Genomic DNA, 22,059 nt, shown 5'->3' on the forward strand with positions numbered 1-22,059 from the left:
CTACTTCTTTAGCAACAGAACTTACCCTCCCTGGGTGTGACCAGGGCAGCACCCCTAAACACAAGGTTCACCTACCCTCTCTGACAACAGGGCCACTTTCACCAGTAAGTAACAGACTGTATAGCTGGGACCCCTGCATCCCAGGCAACCATTCCAGACTCCCCAGCAACTGAGTCCCAGCCTGGCAGCAAGGTGCCCAGCAGAAGGCCTCAAGGATACGAGTTAAGGTACCTCTGAGCCTGCCTGTGTGAGACCAGAGCATCTCCCTAGCCTAGGACATTACTCCCACACCCCACATCTCACCTCTCCCCTTCCCCTTGTGCCCATTCTCCTTCCACTCCAGCCTGCTGGGTCTCCTGCTCTCCAAGTTCTCCAGACACATTCTCCTCTCAGGGCATCTACACAGGCTGGCTACTGGGCCTAAGTTCTTCCATATCTCAGTTCGGGGCATCTGGGTTCTTCTGATATCCTGGGCCCCACCAAGGTAATCTTTTCTTTCACTAACTGTCAGTTCCCAGTGCAAAGCACAATGTCAGTGCACACTGAAGTGCATCAGACATAACAGACAGCAGGGGTGATCCACCCCGGACTGCAGAAGCCCATCCTCAGACCCTCTACAAGTAACACGGCTGAGTCACTGTCAGTGTCCCTCCAATCCACCTCACTTGCTGAGACTGTGAAAGTTTACCCGAAACACCTGTGCACACTGACTGAACCCTTGGGCGGTGTCAAGCCCCAACCATTCTTTAGAGAACTGAATTCTGATGGGTGAGGTTGTTTGCGTTATCTGACCCTCCAGCCCAGTCTTCTAGGCCTGCTCAATGGCACAAAGCCTTGACCCCTGGCCAGCACAGGCCCCAGGCTCCCCAGCTCTGCCTCTTTACCCATTCACCTTTGGCAGCCTCAGTACGTTTGGGCAGGTCCAGTGTGTCAAAGTTCCGGTCCATCTCTCCATCCTTCTTCCCTGGAAGAGAAGAGTGGTAGGCACTGAGGGGTACATCCATGAGGGACAAATGTATAGGGGACTGGGTACTAAGAATACCCTGGCAGAGATGCTCTGTCCTCAGAGTAAGGAAGCAGGCTGGCCCAGGACATGGGTGGCAGTGGAGCCTAGCAACAGCCTAACGTCCTGAGTACCTAGACCTTGCCTCTCATCAGGGTGACACAGCACGCTAAGCTACAGTGCAGCAGGACTGGGCCAAAAAGTTCCATCCAAGAGGATGGGCCAACCTTCACTGTACTATAAGGATAACCATAACTAGGCTGAGCCCCTATAGAAGGCAATTTGAACTCTCAGCCCCTTCAGCTGAAGGAGCTCTAGCAGGCAGCAATCCACTGCAGATGACCTGGTGCCCCTGCCCTGCTTCTGTGCCACCTATCACCCACTTCATCAGAGGGGCAGATGGTCCCCGTGCTGGCCACTCCCTGGACCCTGCCCACTGTTTGCTCGGTCCCAGTGCTGCCTTGGTAGTTTGTTCTGACTTTGTAAGCAGCAGCCCCTGGGCCTCCCACCAGTCCAGAGCCAGCATTCCAGCCTCTGTCATGTCTATGCTGTTGTCATGGAGATGGCTGCCCTTCCAGGGGACTGGGGGTGGGGCAGGGCCTGGAGGTTGGAAGGCATCCCAGCTGCCCTATAGTTGTCATGGAAATCACTGTCTGAGCTTAGGGAACATGTCACTCTGTTGCCCACTGCACTTGCCAGACCTGGACAGCAGAACAAGCAGGGACTCACCTTGGAACCACTCCTCTGGGCGGCCGGAGGAAGCACAGGAAAGAGGAGATGAGCCTCAGCAGCAGAACCCTCCCATGACTCATACTCCCACCCATGCCAGGCCAAGCAAGCAGGCTGTGCAACCTCATTCCAGGAATTCTGGGGGCTCAGTATCCATAAGGCACAGGGAAGACCTAAGGTCAGGGGCAGGTGAAGGAAGTGCGCCTGTCCCATTGCCACTGCTGGAGGATGCAGGTACCTGACACCTGTACCTTGCAGGTGCTGAGGGTGCCTGGCCAAGTGGAAGAAAGGGGGATGATTACAGGCTGCTCTGTGAACAGCCAGGTGGTGTCCTCTATGGCTCCTCAGAATCCTTCCCAAGAGTAGAAAGACAAAGGTGGATACTACACCATGGCCCACAGAAAAGGATTAAGGTTGGGCCTTGGGTCTGCACCTTTCCCAACTTGCTGCATGCCCATGGGGGCTGACTGGATGTCTTCTAGCCTCCACGAACACCTGCCATGGACATGGAAAGCCCTGAACCCTGGGACCAGTGGGGAAGAGAAGTATCCCAGGCTCACCCACCCACCTTTGGCCTTTTTGCCACCAAAGCAGCTGGCGTCATCCTTCCTCCGACGCTGAGAGGCTGTAGCACTGCCCTGGATGCCAGGCTCGGCCTCCTGGTACCTGTCAGCTCCTGGAACCTCCTTGTGCACGTGGTAGGACAGGTTCCGCATGATGCACACACAGTTCTCTACCGACTGTGGGAAGAGGTGGCCTGGTTGGGACACTGGACAAGGCGCTGTCAGCCTAAGCTGGGGGAACTGCCCGAGAGACCATGTCCCCTGCTCTGGGTAATTGCCACCTTCTCCCAATTGCCATTCTAGGGAGCTCCCACGCCCCTGGGTCCTGTTCCTGTGGCCCTTGGGCTCTGAGAACTTCAAAGAAAGACTGTTTCCATCTGTCCCACCCACCTTATTGTCTGTGTCCTTTCTGCCCACAGCGGACTGCAGGGCATGCAGGAGTGCGTCCACCAGCCCTTCGCACTCGCGGAGTCGCCGCCGGGCCTCTGCACCATCCGAGCTCACATTCCTGGGTGGAAGGGAGCAGGACCACCAATGACCCCTACTCTTGCCCCCACGGACCTCCCCAGCCCATTAGGCCTCAGTGGCTTTCATCTGCACAATGGGTCCTCTGGATCACAGTGAGAGAGAACAGGGTGGCCTGACTGCCCCAGGCAGTGGGGCCTTGTATCTCTGGGGGAGAAAGTTGATTCCCTGGCTCCCAGTTGGCCTGGAATAGGATAGAGGTGGGTCCCAAGAGGCCAGAATCCATGATATGCAGGCAAATCTGCCCCACTGCCTCAATATCAGGACCCTGCAGGGTCATGGTGGTATCAAACCGACAGACAAGCAGGACTTCAGAGACTTAGGAGTTCGTCTGTGGGTGTGAGGACAATGCCACTGGAAAGCCCAGGGACTTAGGATGTGGTTCAAAGCTCCTAAGACTGGACAAGCTGGGCTGTGAGCATGGTAGCTCCTGACACCCTGCAGATCTGGCCTATGCCCCACCCCTGCCCACACCTCAGGCAGCCTGATGTGTTCTTGAAGACTGTTGTCCACTCGGCATCCCGGGGCTTCGAGTCTTCATTAGGCTCTCGCTCCCAGCCTGAGTGGGGCACGATGACCTCATGGGTCAGCGTCTGTAAGCCGTGGTCAATGATGACCATCTTCAGGGGCTCATAGGATGACAGGTTCCAGAGTGTACCTGTAATGTGCCACTAGTCAATACTGCTGACCATGGCCCTCCTGCCTTGGCCTCCCCAGGGATGACACTTGTGAGCTTTCCCTCCTTGTCCTCCAGCAGGCACATGACACGAGCAGAGCTGCCATTGCGTTTTTGTTTGTCAGGCTGTGCCAGGGATGGCACCTAGGGCCTGTGCACGTCAGGCAAGCACTGCCACTGAGTGAAATCCAGCTCAAGTAAGAGTTAGAAACAGTAAAAGTTGTAAGAGGTTCAAGGGCCCCACAGAGCCTGGGCAAGATGTACTGACAGCAGCTAATGGTAGCTTTCAGCCAACAGGGAAGGGACAAATTATAAGAGAGGCATAACCAGTGACAGTTTATCCCATCCAGTCCCTGCCACATGAGTGGGGGGACTGGCAAATGCTCCTGACACCAAAGGGTTGTGGAGATTTGGCCCTGTGACCCCCCCACCCCAAGCTCTTCACAGTACAAGCTCTACTCTTGCACTTACACAGGTAAGGAAGCAGGGAGGTAGGGTCTGGTGCCGGCAACCCCGTGGCTGAGGGAGTTGGGGACCCATCCCAGCATCTAGGTCTGCTATACTCCTGTTTCCCCACTTAGGGGCTAAGCCACGCTCTTGTCAGCCATGGCCAAGGCCCACTCACCAGTGACCAGCTCACGGACCTCATTGTCACGGGCGGCCCGCAGCAGGCGCACCAGGGCTGGCACACCCCCACAGTCCCGGATGGCCGCCTTGTTGTCAGCATCACGACCATAGGAGAGGTTGCGCAGCGCCCCACAGGCCCGGCGCCGCACCTCAGCCCGAGGGTGATCTAATAATGCCACCAGTAGAGGCAGCCCACGCAGCTGCCGCACTCGCCGCTTGACACCCTCGTTCTCAAAACAGAGGTGCTGCAGGTAGGCTGCTGCATTGGCTTTCACAGGGTCCACAGGGTGCCGCAGCATGGCCAGCACCTCTGGCAGCTCGGGGTCCCGCCAGCGTGGCTCCTTGCGGGCACTATCCACTGAAGGCGAGCGCCGCACCACTCGGTCCAAGCTGCCCAGGCTGCCTCTCTCAGGCTGGGCCAGAGGGGCCGTTGCTGCTGGGAATGGAGGCCGCTCGTCTATCAGCTCACCAGCATCGTCTGCTGTGTCCTCAAAGGCCCTGTGTGGGTGAGCAGGTCCTGTCAACACCTTCACAGTAGTCAGTAGCCCTAACCCCTACCCTGTTCAGGGATCCGGGAATTCTCTGCTAAGAGGAATTGACAGCATTTTGTATCTCAGCCCCAAACACAGTGTGGACACCAAGAGTTCTACCCCAGCCCAGTCAGTGCAAGGTCAGGGTTACAGACAAATGCAGCCATTAATGGGCTTACATCCCTTGGGAATGTCCACTCATTAACAGTGTTACTTAAACATGGCTTAATGTGGCTTGATGTGGCATCTGTCAATGCCAGGGCAGGAACCTCACCTCCTTTCTGTAACATCAGCTCACTATACCAGCACGTAAAGGGTAGAATATCCTCCTTGAGAATGGCTACTCGGGTCAGACCATCTGATGAGGTGTGTCTTTGGCTCTCAGTTGCCCTCTGAACTCTCAAGCTCACTTCTCAAGGAAGGGTATGAGGCTAGGAAGGTCAGGTAATTTGCCCAGAGTCACAAAGCAAACTCTAGACTCAGGTTGTGGTCATGTTTCCATGTTACAGATATAAATGGGAAGGGCATAAAGAGCGGGATCAAGGGCCATGACAAGAAGGATCGAGCCTCTGGGTCTCAGCTAGGGTGCATGGTGGAGATTTCAGCATAGAAACATCAGAGGCCTTAAGCAGAGTTAGACCATAAGCATCTGAAGCCTGGGTCTTCATGGCCAGGTGGCTATCAGGACAGAGCCAGCTTCAGGCAGTGACACCAGCTTACTTCTTATCATCCCAGGCCTGTTCCTGAGACGAGATGAAGCCAGTTCTAACTGAAATGTAACCTGATGACCTGTGGGATACTCTGTAGCTGGAAAGTGGAAGACAGGATCCCCAGAAGAGGCAGTCACAAGCAACAGGTGCTCACCTGGTGCGAAGGCCCCGCCCATACTCGGGTCTCCTCCGTGCTGCTGTGCCATAGTCAGGCTCCAGGTCAGGGCCACCTTCATCATCGGCAGCCAGGCTCCGTGTATCATCCTCAAGGCCATACGGCTCAGCTTGGAAGTGCTCGGGCAGGGAGCGGCCACTTGGTGGTCCAGGCTCAGAGCCCATGGGGAAGGCTTCACGGCGGCCAGGCAGTGTAAAGCAACCATCACCAGGCCCTGGACCCAAGAGACCGGTACGCGGGGGCCGTACCCCAAGCCCTCGGGACAGGCTGCCATAGCTTGGGATATCACGGGGCTCAGGGCCATCAGGAAAGCCACCTCCACTGCTGAGGTAGGCTCGGGAGAGTGTGGCTGCTGGGCCACCACCACGCAGAAGGAAATGACGGTCCAGGGGCCCATCAGTAAAAGAGCCAAGTGAGGGGCCACCATCCAGCAAGGGGAGTCCATCTGGGCCCAACGGTACCTGGCGGACTGTCCTTGTGGTCACAGTCTTGACTGTCTTGGTGACCTGATGGATAAGAAAGTAGCATATGGGCTTGGTGGACAATGCCAGGGTTCTCTATCCAAACAGCAAGTGGTCCTTAGGGGGCCAGCCCACATGCCTGTTCCACAGAGGGATGGCTGTGGTTGTCCAAGCTTCCCTTCTTGCCTGGGCCCAGCCATACCTTAGTCTCAGTGCGCCGGGTTGTACCATCTTCTGATGTGACAATGGACACATGGGAGGTGGGTGTGCCAGGGTCTTCCTCTACTGTCACTGTCTCCTCCAGCACCTCAGGTGCCTCTGGCATTGTGGCCAGCGATGCCTGGCTACCCGGGCTCTGCTCCTAGGAGAAAGGTATCAGAAGTCAAAGCTCCATGCCCCACAAACTCTGCCTTGGATTTCTGCTGATCACACACCAGGGTTTATTAGTTCTTCAACCTTGGGAGGAGGTGCAAGGGGAGTCCATCTGAACCCAAAGACACCTGGCATACTGTCCTTGTGGTCACAAGCATGACTTTCTTGGTGACCTGATGGACAAGAAAGTGGTGTATGGACCTGGTGGCTCTAGAGACCCAGACAGTGCCCTGACAAAGCCAGGGTGGCTCAATTCTCCTAGGTGCAAAGTGGCCTCCCCTGAGCTGCATGGCTCTACCATAGGCTTCTAAAGAGGAACGAAGAAGGTCCCACAAGATGTTCTGACATCACCGTCCTCCTCAAGCCAGTCTTCCTCCCCATCCTACTCCATAAACTCTGATGGCCAAGGCTTGGAGTCACAGTTTCAGCACAGTTCACACAACCCTGTGCCAAGATCAGCCAAGAGTGCTCACAGTTCTGAGATACCCACCTTCTAGAGTACACCAGGTGCCCACAGTGCTACAAACGCTCTTGGGACATGGAGACCAGGTATTGTATCAGACACTAAAAGTATGGATTCCTGCCTGCAGTCACCTTGCTACCGCCCTGCAGAGGAATGATGTGGGAATTCTAGGGAAGATAGTTAAGGACTGGGGCTCACTCGTATTAGTCAGATTAGCCAGTGTGGTAACCAACTCCAAAAAAGACTGGTCAGTTCCTGCTGGGCAGAGTGGCAAATGGATCTGAGAGTCACGGTCTGCCCTGGGCCCAGGGCCTCACCCTGTCAACATCTTGGGGTTGGCATCTGGCCTGGACAAGGGTTAGAACTCAAGCTACTGTGGGCGGGTGAGAGGGGACACATTCCTTTATAGTCATGGCTAAGTCAGGAGAAGGCTGTGCCTCGCCTACCCAAGGCCCAGGGAGGGTTAGTAGTTCAGACTGCATCTCCCCCCACCTCCGGAGCCCTTCCCTGGCCTGTGAGCTGTGCTAAGCAGGGGCCAGGCTGTGCCCCCACAACAGGTCTTCCTGCAGAGATCACGAGGACAGGAAACCTTCTCAGGCTAGTGTATGAGCTCAAGTGTATCACTAGCATGACAGGACATCTCCGGGCTCTGGCAACACAGGAAAGTGGAGGCACAGAGCACAGCTCTCCCTCCCTCAGGAGCAGGGCCTTGGAGATTTAAGAGGAGAGGTTTGCACTTCAGAGGTACTAGCAGAGGAATCTCAGAAATCCATTTAACAAGAATCCTTTGAGCTTTGCCTCACCTCTTTGGGACGGTGCCTTACCAGTTACTTTCCTAGCCTAGGGATGAGATGGAATGTCTGCTGGGACCTGGCCAGGAAGAGGAGACCCTGTTCCCTGGGAAAGAGAAATAAATGAGGCCCAATGTGGGGACAACTGGAAAGATGCCAGGATGGGTGACCTGGGCACTTCTCCAAGGACACTGGGTAGTAAGGACGGCTCTGTGCTGAGGCCTGGGCTGTCCCATCTCTATTTGGTGACTGAGTTTCAAGCCCTAGCTCTCACTACTAGACCCTAGGGAGCTAGTCAAGAAGGTTCGTTCTTTCTTTCTTTCTTTCTTTCTTCCTTCCTTCCTTCCTTCCTTCCTTCCTTTCCTCTTGGTTTTTTTTTTGGGGGGGGGTTGTTTTTCTTTTCTTTTCTTTTCTTTTTTTTTTTTTTTTTTGAGGGAGGAACCTAGGAGCTACATTCCTAGATATGAGGCGGGGAAGGAGCAAGGCTGAGGGGACAAGTTGCTTGGGACATTCTGCCAGGGGACAGGGCCCCTTTGTAGATTTGCATGCATCTACATATATTAAACATTCAAAGAAGAACCCTACCCTACTCCCTATCTAGGTGGTAAAGCAAGGAAGGAAAGACGGCACTGTGAATCACAGACCCTGGGCTGTGCTGGGGATATAACACGCAGCAACTGCAGTGGTCTGGAGAACCAGGGATCCAGCAAAGGGTGGCAACACGCAGGAGCCACCCACTAACATATGGGCTAAGGGATCCTGAGTCTCTGCTAGCAAATGACCTCAGGAAGCTAAAAGCAGTTAATGACCTCACCCAGGCAGGCAGGAGTGTTAAATCAGCCATGTTCCTGAGAAAGTCAGGCCAGCTACACATGCCTGGGCACACATACAGGCAGGGATCTGGACTCATACAAACACATGTCTCTTAATCCCTCAAACAGGAGCATAAGTACATGCAAGAGTTTCCCAGTCAAGAACACAGGCACAAGTACACTGATGTGTGCGCATGCTCCCTGTCCTCAAAAGCACCCTATCTTCCATCCACCTCTCTGCACCTTTATTGGTACTAGCCCTGACATGTGATTCCAACACACAGGGACGGAGCCACTGACACCAGTCACCAACCGCTGGGTTTTCAGTGGAAGCACAGATGGAGAAACAGGCCTTTGGTAGTAAGATGCTCAAGGCCATCCCAGAACTCAGCTTCTGGGATCTCTTTGTGGTAGATCCATGGAATGGTGTGTTAACAAGCAGCCAAATGGACACTGAGCAGTGAAGGCTGGTGGAGTGTCTCTTGTTTCATTCCTACTGACCAGCCTGCATTCGTTCCCTGTAGCCTAACAGCTGACTCTGGGCTGTTCCCCTCAGTACCAGACATGGGCACCTTTCTGAATACTGTCACAGCCCTGCACAACACAGGGTGTGCCAACTATGTACTGCACTCCCTCCCTGGCTCCAGCCTCATCCCTTCTTTTGCAGACCCCATATCCATCCTCCAAACTTTGGAGTTACTGGGCTTGAACAGGAGAGGGGTTGCTGCACAGGCCTGGGGTTTGCTAGAGGTCTTCCTGCCCATGGAGGACCTACCCAGCCACCATGCTCCCTAGAGGAGCCTCACAGCACAGCACTCAACACAAACCTATGGGAGTTCAGCTTCCTCATGCAGAGAAGGGAAGGGCATAGGAACCCATCCCACCTATATGCTCAATGCCAGGACCATGGAGAGAAAACCAAGATGTACTAGAATACAACAGCTCGTGCACTTTATGGATGAGCATCTACAGTCTACATTATGCAGAACAGACCATGGGCCTTTATGCACCACCCCCTCCCTGTGCAGTCCCTGCTGGCATACATCAACCACAGAATGACTGAAATGCGTGCCTGGAGCCTACACCTCCAGGGCCAGGTTCCTGGATAGCCATCAGTGGATAGATGGAGTTATGAACTCCAGCATGGCCCTCCTAGGGAGAGTGTAGAACAAGTCAGGGTGGCATCTCCTACCAGACAGGCCCTTGGTCACCACAAAAACACCACCTCCTTTATGCCCACAGCCTCTGCACAACCCTTCCACAGTTCACAGGAGCAGTGACTCTGGCAGGGTGTGGCCCTAGACAGTGGCTAAAAGGCCAACGGACATGTGGTGGGCTGAACAAGCTGGGGAGAGGGCCAAGCGTCACCATTCCAGCTTTCCTTAAGCCCGAATCCCAGACACACTAACCGTAAAACCATGACTGCCTGGGCAGTCAGCGGTCAGAACCTATGGACCACATCAGGTGTGTGACAGAGTTCCCGTCTACCATCAAGAGTCTTCTAGGTCTTTTAGTCCCTGCTCCATGCAGCCTCAGTTTCCCTGCCTATTAATGAGCCCCACTCTCTATGACCACAATACAGGTTGCACACCTGCACCTCGCCAGTATTGGAAGGCATATAGGCTAGTTGCGGGCAGACCCCTCCCGCTACCACTCGTGGGCAGTACCAACCACTGCCCCTCCCTTTCCCTCCCCTCACGTGCAATGCCGCGGCAGAGAGGATTTCCATTAAACCTCCAGAAGCCGCCCCACTGGTCCCCAGAGTGTAAGCGAAAGTACGCGGAAGGGGGGTGAAGGGGAGGCAAGAGAGACCCCAGGGAGCAAGAGGCCTAGGCCAGCTTCCTTGGGCTGGGGCGGGCCTCTCTCTGTTCGGGGAGGGGCTGCTGGGAAGGTCCTGTGTCCCGTCCCGCCCCCCTCGAACCCCCCCCACACCTGTCCCAAGGCCGGAGGGGTGCACCCTTCCCGAGGCATGCTTGATCCAAGCACAGGGTCTCCTGGCTTGCGCCCCCACGCGGGGCCCTAGCCCTTGTGCAGCCGTGCTTGGTCCTCGCACACGCCCCCTCCGCGCAGGGCAGCGGACTCACTCCCGCCACCGCTCCTGGCCCCAGGGTCAGCAAAGCCGGCTCGAGAGCAGACAATAGCTGCTGAGGGCTTGCGGTTCGCTTAAACAAAAGCAGGTCTTCCCGGGTAGGCCGGGGCCTCGGGACACCGCTCCCGCCCCCCCCCCCGCGGGGACCGAGTTCTTTCCAACCTGTCTGAGTTCGGCCGGCATCGGACCGAGGCTCGAGGCTACAGGGGGGGCGGCAGCTGGACCGCGGTCCGCGGGCGCCTCGGCCGCTCCAGCTCTACTGACTCTCTCCCGGCTCCCGTGAAGGCGGACCTGGCAGCGGCCACGACCAGCAGCCAATCGGGCGGGGCGCACCCAGGCGGGGCGGGCAAGGCTCCGCCCCCCCCAGGCCGGGGCGGGACTCTGCAGCTAGGCCTGCCGGGTCGCCAGCTCCAGGTCTTGGCTCCCAGCATCACACCCTAGGTTTGGTACCCCACCCCCATTCCCACACTAAGAGACTTTGGCAAAGTCTTTCTCCTGAAGTCTCAATCTACCCACAGTGAATGTGTATACGCCCGTTCACCTCTACAGTTGTGTAAACTGAGGTCCCACAGTGTAGACCAGGGGCAAGGTTTGGGCACAAGCTACTTATCCTGTGACTTACTTTCCTTGAGACATAGTTTTGGTATGGCCAAGCTGCAAATTCTCAGGTCCTCACTCCACAGGGGTCTCCAAGCCAAGGTCACTGCAGAGCTTAATGGAGACTTAGTGCATGACCCCACAGGGAACCCAGTTTGTGTCTTGAGCTCCCCATCAAAATACAGTATCTTCTCACCCTTTGAAGGCTATTACAGTTTAACACAGTGGGACAAAAGGCCAAGCCTGGAACTGCCCTGGGCTAGAAAGTCTCTGAGCTAGGGCTCTTGACAGAAGTCCTGGAAACAGAGCTGGCTTCACACCCTGTCCTCTGAGTCTACTGGGCTGTGGGAATCAGAGCCACCAAGATGTATCCTACTCCACCCTAAGCCTTCCAGCAGCCACACCTGGGGAGTTAGACTTCTGGAGGAAAACAAGTACCAGGAGGGGCGGAGCAGAGACTGAGGCCATCCTTGTGCCTGCTATGCTACAGAGCATGCCAATGACACATGTAAGGACATCGGTTTTGAGAGAGTAGAGCTGGGGGCAGCACAGGGAAGCTGGGAGGGTACTGCACGGGAAGGGGCCCAGGTTGGATTCCCTGCCTCCTCAGCCCAATCGGAAAAGTGAAACTTGCCCTGAGGCCCCACCTCGCCTCCAGGACATGCTGCACTGTGACGTGCTCAAACATGCTCATGCATGCTAGGTGCCCTGAGGCCTCAGTTTCCTCACTCAGAACAGGAGGACTTCTGACCTCCTTCATTCACCATCCAGTCACCCAGACCAGTGAACAGAACACACTGAGGAAATGCAGCCTAGATCTTATGTGGAAGCTGTTTCTGCCTTCTGTGGTTTATTTTCTAGCTGCTAATGCCCAAGCCACAAACCCATTTTGGCTAAGCCGGAGGCAAGCACAGTAGCCCAGCTGCCAGGCCACAGTGGTGTGCTGCCCCACCCCCGTGCGCCCAGGGTGAGTGCTGCCCCCCCACCCCCGTGCCCAGGGTGAGGGTCAGCTCTGCTCCAGCTGATGAAAGCCAGGCAGCAAGGGCCATGGAGCAGCCCAAGGAGCAAGGCTGTGTGTGGTCTTTGACCATAGCTTCCAGGCGGCAGGCCCCAGCCTTCCCACCACTCCAAGTTCTCAACCACCTATGCTGACCTGTGCCTCAGACTAGGTACCCGGTCACCTCTCACTGAGATTAATATACAAAGACTCAACATTAAGGCAATGCCTTGGCCAGCCAGAGTCTCTTCATGTCCCCATTAGCCTGTCAGATCTGGCAAGAGCCAAGAAAGCCAAGAGTGGGATGGTAAGGAGAGATAAAGCCTGAGGTCGGCAGCTCAGACTATGGGAACAGCTTCCTGCTGGGGCGCTGACCGCGAGGGTGTCCTGGTCTATCCTCCCAGACTGCTTGTCGCCGAGATGGAGAACAGAATCTGTTCTGTCCTGGGAGGACCGAGTTCCTTGGTGCCTGGGGAAGAGCCTCAGGGTCAGTGGCTGCCACTAACCTCCCATGGCCCAGCTGAGCTGTTCTACTTCCTTTAGAAGGTTAGGGGTACGAAATTCACTATTTGGTTGGACAGGGTTTTATATGGTAGGGTCTCCTGTAAACTAGGCATGCATCCTGTCAGAGCTACAACCTCCAAGCCTCACCATCCGGAAGACTAGGATCTGGAATTGGACTTAGCAAGCTCCTCATGGGTATGGTCCACTCTTCTGGGCCCTCTCCCCTCAGTCCTAATTCACTGTTCTGCCTTATAGAAACCACTTAATACTATGTAGTTGAAAAAAGGTTCTTCAGCCATATGTAGTAGGGCATACCTTTAATCCCAGAAGTCACATGGCAGAGCCAGACAAATCTCTCCTGAGTCTGAAGTCAGTCAGGGTTACATAGTAAGACCTTGTCTCAAAAAGAAAACACGGGGGGGGGGGGGGGGGGAGGCTCCCAATGGGCTTGGGCTCTCTTGAAGATCTGGAGATCTTTGGTTCTGACTGCTCTGCATTTTAGGTTGAGTAGATGTGAATGGATGTAAGACCCGTCAGATAAGGACAGATTCAAGGGCCAGTCCCAACATGTCCAGTCTAACACAGTAGCTTGTCTATGAGTCTCACATAACCAGCACCTTCTTCCCTCTCTGGCTAAACTGGGCCAGGGTCCCTCCGGTTTCTAGCAAGTGCATGCTAGGCATAGTTCGCTAGGATGAAGGTCCAGGAGGACCAGAGAAGGGCTGTGACAGCAGATGCAATGCATGGAAGGGCAGCTGCCAAGTTTAAGAGCACAGTAGTTGAACACGGAAAACTGAGGATCCATAGTCATTAACTGAGGTGCTCAGAGGACATCAGCAGGCCAATTATCTGTTCTGGTGGTGGGAATGGTCTCTTCTTCCTACTGGTAGCAGGATGAGCCTCAGCCATAATGGAAACCTTGATAATCATAGCAGACTCCAAACCTCTGCATTTCCTCATTCTGGGACCTCCCTGCATTGTGAGGGTGTAGGGAAGAGCCAAGAAATTGTGATGCCTGGCTGTACACCCCTACTTTAGCATTCTCAGGTCCTGGCTATGGAACAGAACTCCCCACCTGGGGCCTGCATGCTGTGTAAGGGCAATGGCCAGCAGAGAAACTGATGCTTTTAGGTCACTGTGCTATAGGCAGATGGCAGGACCCTGTGGGGCTACACAGAACTCTTAAAGAACTGCCTGAAACAGATGCAATCCAGCTACCTAGGCCCTGAGGGCTTACTCAATGGAGGGTAGTGATTCGGAAGGCCAGATATGCCCTGCTCTTTTCTTCATTCCATGCCTGGCATAGAAACATGGGGCTTCTGCCCCCTTGGGATCTACTCTCTTTCCCCACCCAGGCCCCAGCAGAACAAGTCACTGCATGTTAGCTGTGATCCACCAAGACCTCAATTGTTTCCTCACCTGGCTGTCTTCACCGTTCCCCAGACTATTACCTGTAGAACCAGCTGTTGCCAGGCCATTGGCAGGGGCTGCCCACTGCCCACCATACCACCACTGCTCATGCCAGGCTGCTGGGCACGCTCCAGCTGCAGGGCAACGTGGCGTCGTTCTTGCTCTAGTGCCCGTGTCAGCCGCTCGAAACGGGCCTCCTGTTCCTTCACCGAGGCCAGAATGCTGGCAGCCGAGTGCACATTGCAGTCCTCCATAGCCAGGGTGCCAGCCGCCTGCAGGCAAAGCAGAACAAGCTCAGGGTTGGGTGGAGTATAGACCTGGTGAGGCCATTCAGGGCCTCCGTCACCCTACTCACAGATCACAGGACTGTCTCCTAGACCAGAGCATCCAGCTCTCTGGAGGGAAGCTGCATTGATTAAATTCTAAATTAAAAGCCATTAATCTGAGGCTGGCCGGAAGCAGGCAACTCCCTCCCTAGGAGGCTGGGCCTCTGACCCAGGTTCTTCAGTTTCCTGCCAAGCCCAGCTGAGCCATGGCCCACAGGTATCTCTGAGCCTGGTAGGAAGGATGAGGAGAGCTGGTGTGCTAAGTACTATCTTCGAGGCTTCTGGCTGCCCCTGATTCTGCCAGCTAGTTCCAATCTCATGGCACCCTCAGTCCTATCTTACAGGGACGCACAGAGGGTGAGGGTCATCAGTAGCCACACAGTCAGTATGGCCAGGTGGGAGCAGCCAACAGGCTGGTTGTGAGAGGTTACTTACTCCACTCCAAACACAGGACACCAAGGAAGTGGGTGGGGTGGGGGTGAGGAGCACTACCTTGCAGCCCCTAGAAATACGGACTGTGGGCCAGGAGTCCAGCTTCCACTCACAGCCACTCCACCCAGGACAGGGTTGCCTCTGCTTCTCATGGCTGAATAAAACCTGGCTGAGGTTCTGGCAGACCTACATTAAGTTCAGACTTCCCTTGCTTAAAACTGGCCTGTGTGTGAGAGACCTGATCCAAGCATCTGAGGCCCAGCCCTCAGGGAGGCTCAGGCCTGCTCTCACACTAGCCCAGTGCTATTTCCTGGGGCTCCAGGGGGTTGGAGAGAGAGGGGGCTTGATGTTTGCAGTGATAAGCCAGCATTTTCCCTTGCCACTCTCTGGCTGACCAGTGTGTTTGTTTTTCAACAAAAAGTAGGCCAAGTATGCAAAGCCCAGATCCTGGCTCTTGGCTGCAGGAGGGGTACAACCATACGCCACCCTCAGTGTGTGGCCTGAAGCCCAGTGCTGCTTGGGACCTGCTCCCAGCTGGCTCCACACGGACCACTGAAGCAGACGGCTGGACCACTCACCCCTGAACCAATACAGTGTCTGAGCTTAGAGAAGGAAGGTCCCTACATGGAAAAGCCGTGAATGTCGTCCTGCAGCAGCCCACTGGTGACACATATACCTCAGCAGTAAAAGAGCAAGACAGCTGGGGGAAATGAGGCCCAGGGAAGGCAAGCCGTGAGTGCTGGCCCCCACAGCTGTTCATTTTCTCTGCACCTGTCACACAAATAAAACTGTGACTGTGACCCTGCAGAAACACTGGTGTGGGCAGAGGAACTGTCCTCAGTCAACCATAGCCTGTAAAATTAGCCAAACTTCTGGGAGAGGTGGTGACCATTAGGGAAAGAAACAGAAAGGGAGGTGCAGATGGGGCTCTCTGGACACCATGGCACGCAGAAACAAAAGGCATAGTCATAGCAGGGGCACTCAGCCTGCCATCACACAAAAGGTGTTGACAGGGGAGTGATGAGCGAGCCTTGATGAGGGTCCCATCCTGGAAGGGAAGCTTCCCCTAGAAGGGTTGGGATGGGTAATGGAGCCTGATCACTTCAACTATCTATCTTGCCTGAAGCATCAGCCCACCTAAGCTGAACTTTAGAACCCCAAGGCAGAGGGGGCTGTTGATCTTGTGGACCAGAGTTTGCTTCTTTTCATCTTGTGTAAAGACAGCAATTCCTGCCTTACCTGTGATTTCATCCCTGTGCCCTCCAACCCCTATCTGACATAACCAAGCCTGGGCTGTAGCCCAGAGATAGCTTCTCAGACCCAAGGCACCTTAAACATGCCACAGCTCTAGGGCAAAAGGATTCGCTCTGAAGGGTGGCTCTAGACCCATTGGCTCTAGATGTGGCTGGCAGGGGTCCAGAACTCTGAAGCTAAGATGAGAAAGCGGCCAAACCCCAGGCTGATCTTCCCACTGCCCAATACAGATAACTCAGAGCACAACGCTGTGTTTCCCGGGGTACTCCTCCAAACACTAGCTAGATTGGGGAGGGGTAGAGTCTTGGCAATTCCCATAGGAGAACAGAGAGATGGTGCTGAGTCCCTACCATCTTCCTAGCCTCTCTATGTGTACCCTGTCTGCTGCTGGATGTGGTACTGACCACATAGGCTGCAGAAACCCACATAGGCTGACCAAAGGAGACCACACATGAACACGAGGGACCAAGGCCCAGAATCCCAAAGGACAAGGTTTCACTTTGTTTTTGGATTTTTGAGTTATAAACCTCACTTTATACCTCTAGTTATCCTGGAACTCAGTGTGTAGACCAGGCTGACCTCAAACTCCCAGGAATCTATCTGCTTTTGCCTTGAGGGCTGAGATTAAAGATGTGTACTACAATGCCCAGCCCAGGACATTTTTTTTTTTTGGATAGTAAGTCAAAATGCTATCTTTATTAAAACAATAACTATAATGCTGGATATAGTTACACACACCTTTAATCCTAGCACTTGGGAGATAGAGGCAAGTAGATCTTTATGAGTTTGAAGCCAGCCTGGTCTACAGAGTGAGGTCTAGGACAACCAGAGATCCACAGTGAAACTCAGAAAACAAACGAACAAAAACAATAAATATATGTTGTCATGGAAAGCAAAATGCGTGATTTAAAAAAAAAAATGCTTCTCCCAGCTAGAGCCTGGGGCATAGGGCTATAGATCTTGGGTAGGGGTTGGCACCGAATATGCATCTGCTGTAACCCAGAGATCACCTGGGACAGTCAGGAAGTGTGATGCTATGGGCTTAGACCAGCCTTTCCTTCTAGCCTCTGCTCGCCTGGGAAGACCCACAACACTGCTCCACACAACACCCCACCCAGGCCCCAGCATCCAGCTGCACGGTTCCTGTTAAATGTGTATAAAACATTGTGATCAAACACTGGGATGAGGCCAGAGGACTCAGGAACTTGGAGGAGGGAGTTGGAAAAGTCAGGACTGAGGTTAAACTTGGAAAACTCAACTGCAAAAGAACAGTGATTGTCAGGCATGATGGCACACAAGGACAATCTTAGTCTTGAGAGGCAGAGGCAGGAGCAGCATCACATGACTGAGGTTAGCCTGGTCTACATAGTTCAAGGGCAGTTAGCACCGCATAGTAAAGTCCTGTCTCAAAACAAGCAAACCAACAAAAAACAGGGCTGGAAAGATGCTCAGTGGGTGAAGAGCCTGTTGCACATAACTGAAGACCTAAACTCTGGTCCCAAGAATCCATGTAAAAACTAGACATAGTGGCACAAATGTCTGCAATCCTAGTATGATCCTAACAGGATCTTGGGACTCTCCAAGGCTAGCTAGCCCAGTGCATAGAGTAGTAAACTACAAGAGAGCCCTGGTCATAAACAAGATGGACACTGAGAACTGACACCTGAAGTTTGTCCTTTGACCTCCACATGTAAACTATGGCATGTGAGTGCCCACACTTACACAATGTACACACACACACACACACACAGTGGGGGGGGAGGGAGGGAGGAAGAGAGAAAGAGAGAATGTTTAAAAACAAAAGCAAAATCAAAAAGAAGAGTGAAAATCTAGCCACAAAGCCACAGACACAGAGGGCAATTAGTGACCAGCATCAATCAGGTTTAGAGTCCCCATATCTGTGATCTCATAACCCACATAGGCAAGGAGAGGCATTACGCAGAAATGTTAGGCAGAAACAAGTTGATCCAGGCAAGAAGGTCTAGATGGAGACTAAAAAAAGTAAATCACAGACAGGAAGGCAGAGGATATGGGATGGACAGATGGGTTTGACAGAGAGATGGGCAGGTGAATGGGCAGAGATGGACAGACAAACAGGTAATGAAGGGGTGGACAAGTGGAGATGGTAGAGTATGGACTGATGAGTTAATGGGTGGGTGGATGCTATGTCTATAGATGAATGAGTTAACGAATGGCAAATGGAGGGATGATTATGAACGACAGACTGGAAGGTATGGGTGGATGAGTGAGTGGACAGACTACTGAGTTTTGGAGGGAGTCTAGGAGGATGGCTGGAAGGGGTAGGGTAAGGAAAGAGTGAGAGAACAGTTATGTGCCAACAGAATGAAGATGATTGTATTAGCACAAAACAGGTCATCTGGAGGGTGGATAGTCTGATGGGCAGACAAATGACTGAGTGTAAGGATGTGTGGGAGACAAGGCAGAGCGAAGGAATGGTTGGAGGTCAGAGAGCTGAGGGAAGGATGAATGAAAAGAGACAGCTGGGCAGAACATGGTCCCAGCACTCTGGAGACAGGGGCAGGCAGGTCTGCTAGTTTGAGACTAACCTGGTCTAAGTAGGAAGTTCTAGACCAGCCAGAGCTACATAGTGAGATGTTGTTTCAGAGAGAGGGGGAGGGAGAATGGAAAGATAGGAGGGGAACTAATGGGCATAAGAATACAGGTCTCACAATGCAGAAAGGTGGCTGGGTCCTCTGTAGTGAGAGGAATCATCACTCTATGGAGAGAGCAACAGGCACTGTTGGAGGAGATGGGGTGGAGACTGACGCTTTCCCCACCCCCACCCCCAACCCGCAAACCTAAAGCAGCATTTGCGATCTTCTTGCTGACCCAGACATTCCTCCTCTGAAGGAGCCTGGCCCGGAAAAGCAAATTACAGGGCTGAGGCCAACTAGGGTCGAGGAATTAAAGGAATTTCCTAAGGGTCAGTAGGGGGCGGGAGGGGGCCTGGCAACAAGCTTGAGACCTTACCAGCCACTTATCAGAGCCCAGGAAGATACAGGGTACAGTCAAACATCCTTCCGATCCATACTCCACACTGCCCATCCCAAGCAGGAAAAAAACAGGCCACCAGGAAGTAACCTGGCAGGAGCTGAATGCAGACGTGCCAAAGCCTATCCTCTCTGCCTGTGAGGACCTCATGGGATGAGCCTTGGTCTCATGCTCTCGGCTCTGCCAGCTTCCTATATATATACAAGCCCTGGGAGGACTCCATCTTTATCTTGTCATCTTCATCGGGGTCAGACACCCAGAATGCTGGGAATGGCTTCTAGCCAAGCTCAAAAGGACAGGCGCTGTGACCAGGCTGGGACAAGTCAGAGGAGGTCTGGAGCATGAGATTCACAAAGCATGTCTGCACCAGGGTCTGGACCACAGAGTCTCTGGCAGGAGGGACAGGGTCCAGGATGCTGGGCTAGGAAATAGCTGTTCTCAGGCCCTTCATAGCTGCATAAAGATGCAGCAGCAGGATGTTGTGAAAATGAAACATTTCCGTATATTAAAAACACTACAGTGTGGTCATTTAGAAGCAAACAAACAAGTGACAGACACACTGAGCAACATACACAGCAAGCATTTTAGGTGGAATAACAGTAATGGCTTCCTGGCTACACAATGCCTCCAGCACAACAGAGGCTGGGTAGGGTGGTGGGCCCAGCAGCACTCCCCTCTCCTCTGCGCCTAAATCATCTACAGTGGAAGCTGCATGTATGCAGGTTCCTATATTCCCAGCTACTCAAGAGACTGAGACAGGAAGATCATTTGAGCCTACAACAGTTGTTTTTAACCTTCCTAATGGTGCAACCTTTTAATATAATTCTTCATGTTGTGGTGACCCCAACCATAAAATTATTTCATTGCACCTGTATTTTTGTTACTTTTATGCATCGTAATGTAAGTATCTAATATGCAGGCCATCTGATATGGGACCCTGTGAAAGGTCATTCAACCCCTCAAAAGAGTCATGACCCACATGTTGAGAAGTTGAGAACTGCTGGCTTAAGAGCTCAAGACCAGGCTGGGCAACACAGTGAGACCCCCAGCTCAAAAGAAAGAAAAGAAAAGAAAAGAAAAGAAAAGAAAAGAAAAGAAAAGAAAAGAAAAAAGAAAGCAGAGAGCTCAGCAGTTAAGAGCACGAGCACAAACTGCTCTTCCAAGTTCAAGTTCCAGCACCCATATGACATCACACCTGCCTGTAACTCCAAGATCTGACACCCTTACATAGTCATACAAGCAGGCAAAACCAATGTATATAAAAATAGTAATAAATTATTTTTTAAAAAATGAGGCGGTAGCCGGGCGTTGGTGGCGCACGCCTTTAATCCCAGTACTCGGGAGGCAGAGGCAGGCGGATCTCTGTGAGTTCGAGGCCAGCCTGGTCTACAAGAGCTAGTTCCAGGACAGGCACCAAAAACTTCAGAGAAACCCTGTCTCGAAAAATAAAATAAAAAAAAAAAAAAAAAAAAAAAAATGAGGCGGTAGTGGGCAGAGGAGGGCAGATATGCAGAACTTCAAAGACAATTATCCTGTTGGGATTAAGTATTTAACATTCACCGGTAAAGTAATATCCTTAATTCATAAGGTACTCTTTTATTTTTATTGGTTTATTTTATTTTTTTGGTGACAGGGTTTCTCTGTGTAGCTCTGGCTATCCTGAAACTAGCTCTGTAGCCAGGCTGGCCTGGAACTTGGAGTTCCACCAGCCTCTGCCTCTTGAGTGCTGGGATTAAAGGTGTGCACCACCACTGCTCAGCTGCTCATAAGGTGCTTTTATATAAATCGTTTTTTTTTTTTTTAAAGCCAGTTGAAATTGGGTAAAATGGCATACACAGGTGTCATGGCTGAAGACTTCAAACAAGAGGTATGGGAATGACTATGTGCACACATCTGTAAGCAGAGAAAGACTAGAAGGACCCATATCCTGGGGTCATTGTTGTAGCTGGGGTGTCCTGGTCCCGGGGTTGATCCAGGGCTCCAAGTATGCACAACTGAGAAGCAGGGTTGTGGGTATAATCACGTCGAAGAAAGGGGAAGAGAAAGTCATCTTTTCAAGCAGGCTCTGGAGACACCAAGTCTGCTGGGGAGGAAGAGGGGTGGGGAGGCAAGGGGAGAAGGATGAGGAACGAGTCTGCTGCCCAGAGAAGCAGTTGGATTTTCAGGCAGCCTGGAAAACCTAATCAGATACAGCCTGGAAAATTAGATTTCCCACAAAGAGACAGACCATTCTGGCAGAGGGTTGGGTGGAGGTGGGGCGGGGAGACACACTCTTCAGGGACTTCTATCTCCTAGGGTGTGCTCGCCTCAACAGCACTGCTTTAGGAAATGGACCTCCTGAGTAAGGAAATCCTCAGGGGGTTCTTGCCTTACACACTTTGGACCAAGGGCTGTCCAGGGTCAAGGAAAAATGGTTGACTCTAGAACAGAGGGCCTCTGAGTAGAGAGATCCAGGGAGATTAGGATTATGTCAGGGCTGATTTGAGAGGCTGGGGCTCTGATCACAGACAGGGAGCTACTTTGGCACCCGAGGTTCAGTGAAGGAGCGATTCTGGGGGCTGTCAGTCAGTGAAAGATGTACTGTCAGGCAGGTGGGCATGTCAGCATTCTAGAAGCTGTGTCCTCTTCTGTAGGCGGCCTGAGCCACAGGGAGCTACTGCTCAAGATTTGGCTCAAGATTTCTCTGGGGAAAGACACCTGTTCTCTGGTTTCCTTCAAGCCTCCATGTTCCATGAGATTCATCTCTCCATAAGGATGTAGGGGATATGGAAGATAGATGTCCCCTACCCCATCTGTGTCTGACACAGACACCAGCTTACAACCTTTGCAAGCTCTCAAGTGTCTCTTAAGTAGCTGGTGTCAACCGTGAGGACCAAAGGTGCTCCCCCAGTGTGTGTCCATATGGAAATGGAGCCACTCTCTACTTGGTTGGAGTTGTTGTTGGGCTACAATGGGTCCACCATGGCAGAAGTCCCTCCATGACAATTCCCTTTCCTCCTCA

The 22,059-nt window shown here is 53.1% G+C and overlaps 1 protein-coding gene across 8 annotated transcripts in view; it reads right to left on the reverse strand.

The window, feature by feature from the left end:
- Positions 1–22,059, reverse strand: part of Arvcf (ARVCF delta catenin family member) — a 53,269-nt gene that overhangs the window by 4,677 nt on the left and 26,533 nt on the right. For 3 of the 8 annotated variants that reach the window (XM_057765097.1, XM_057765095.1, XM_057765094.1), the window contains exons 3-11: positions 14,076–14,306; positions 6,202–6,360; positions 5,518–6,044; positions 4,122–4,621; positions 3,295–3,478; positions 2,686–2,803; positions 2,301–2,472; positions 1,733–1,747; positions 893–964 (exon numbers count right to left, since the gene is read on the reverse strand). In XM_057765097.1, the coding sequence (XP_057621080.1) occupies positions 893–964; positions 1,733–1,747; positions 2,301–2,472; positions 2,686–2,803; positions 3,295–3,478; positions 4,122–4,621; positions 5,518–6,044; positions 6,202–6,360; positions 14,076–14,288 (1,960 nt within the window). In that variant the 5' untranslated portion in view covers positions 14,289–14,306. Of the gene's footprint in view, positions 1–892; positions 965–1,732; positions 1,748–2,300; positions 2,473–2,685; positions 2,804–3,294; positions 3,479–4,121; positions 4,622–5,517; positions 6,045–6,201; positions 6,361–10,688; positions 10,806–14,075; positions 14,307–22,059 lie in introns of those variants that run through there. The other 5 variants (XM_057765102.1, XM_057765100.1, XM_057765098.1 and 2 more) reach the window with 4 other exon arrangements.

The sequence above is a fragment of the Chionomys nivalis genome, chromosome 3, assembly GCF_950005125.1.
Source record: "Chionomys nivalis chromosome 3, mChiNiv1.1, whole genome shotgun sequence".
In the NCBI taxonomy this organism is placed as follows: Eukaryota; Metazoa; Chordata; class Mammalia; order Rodentia; family Cricetidae; genus Chionomys; species Chionomys nivalis.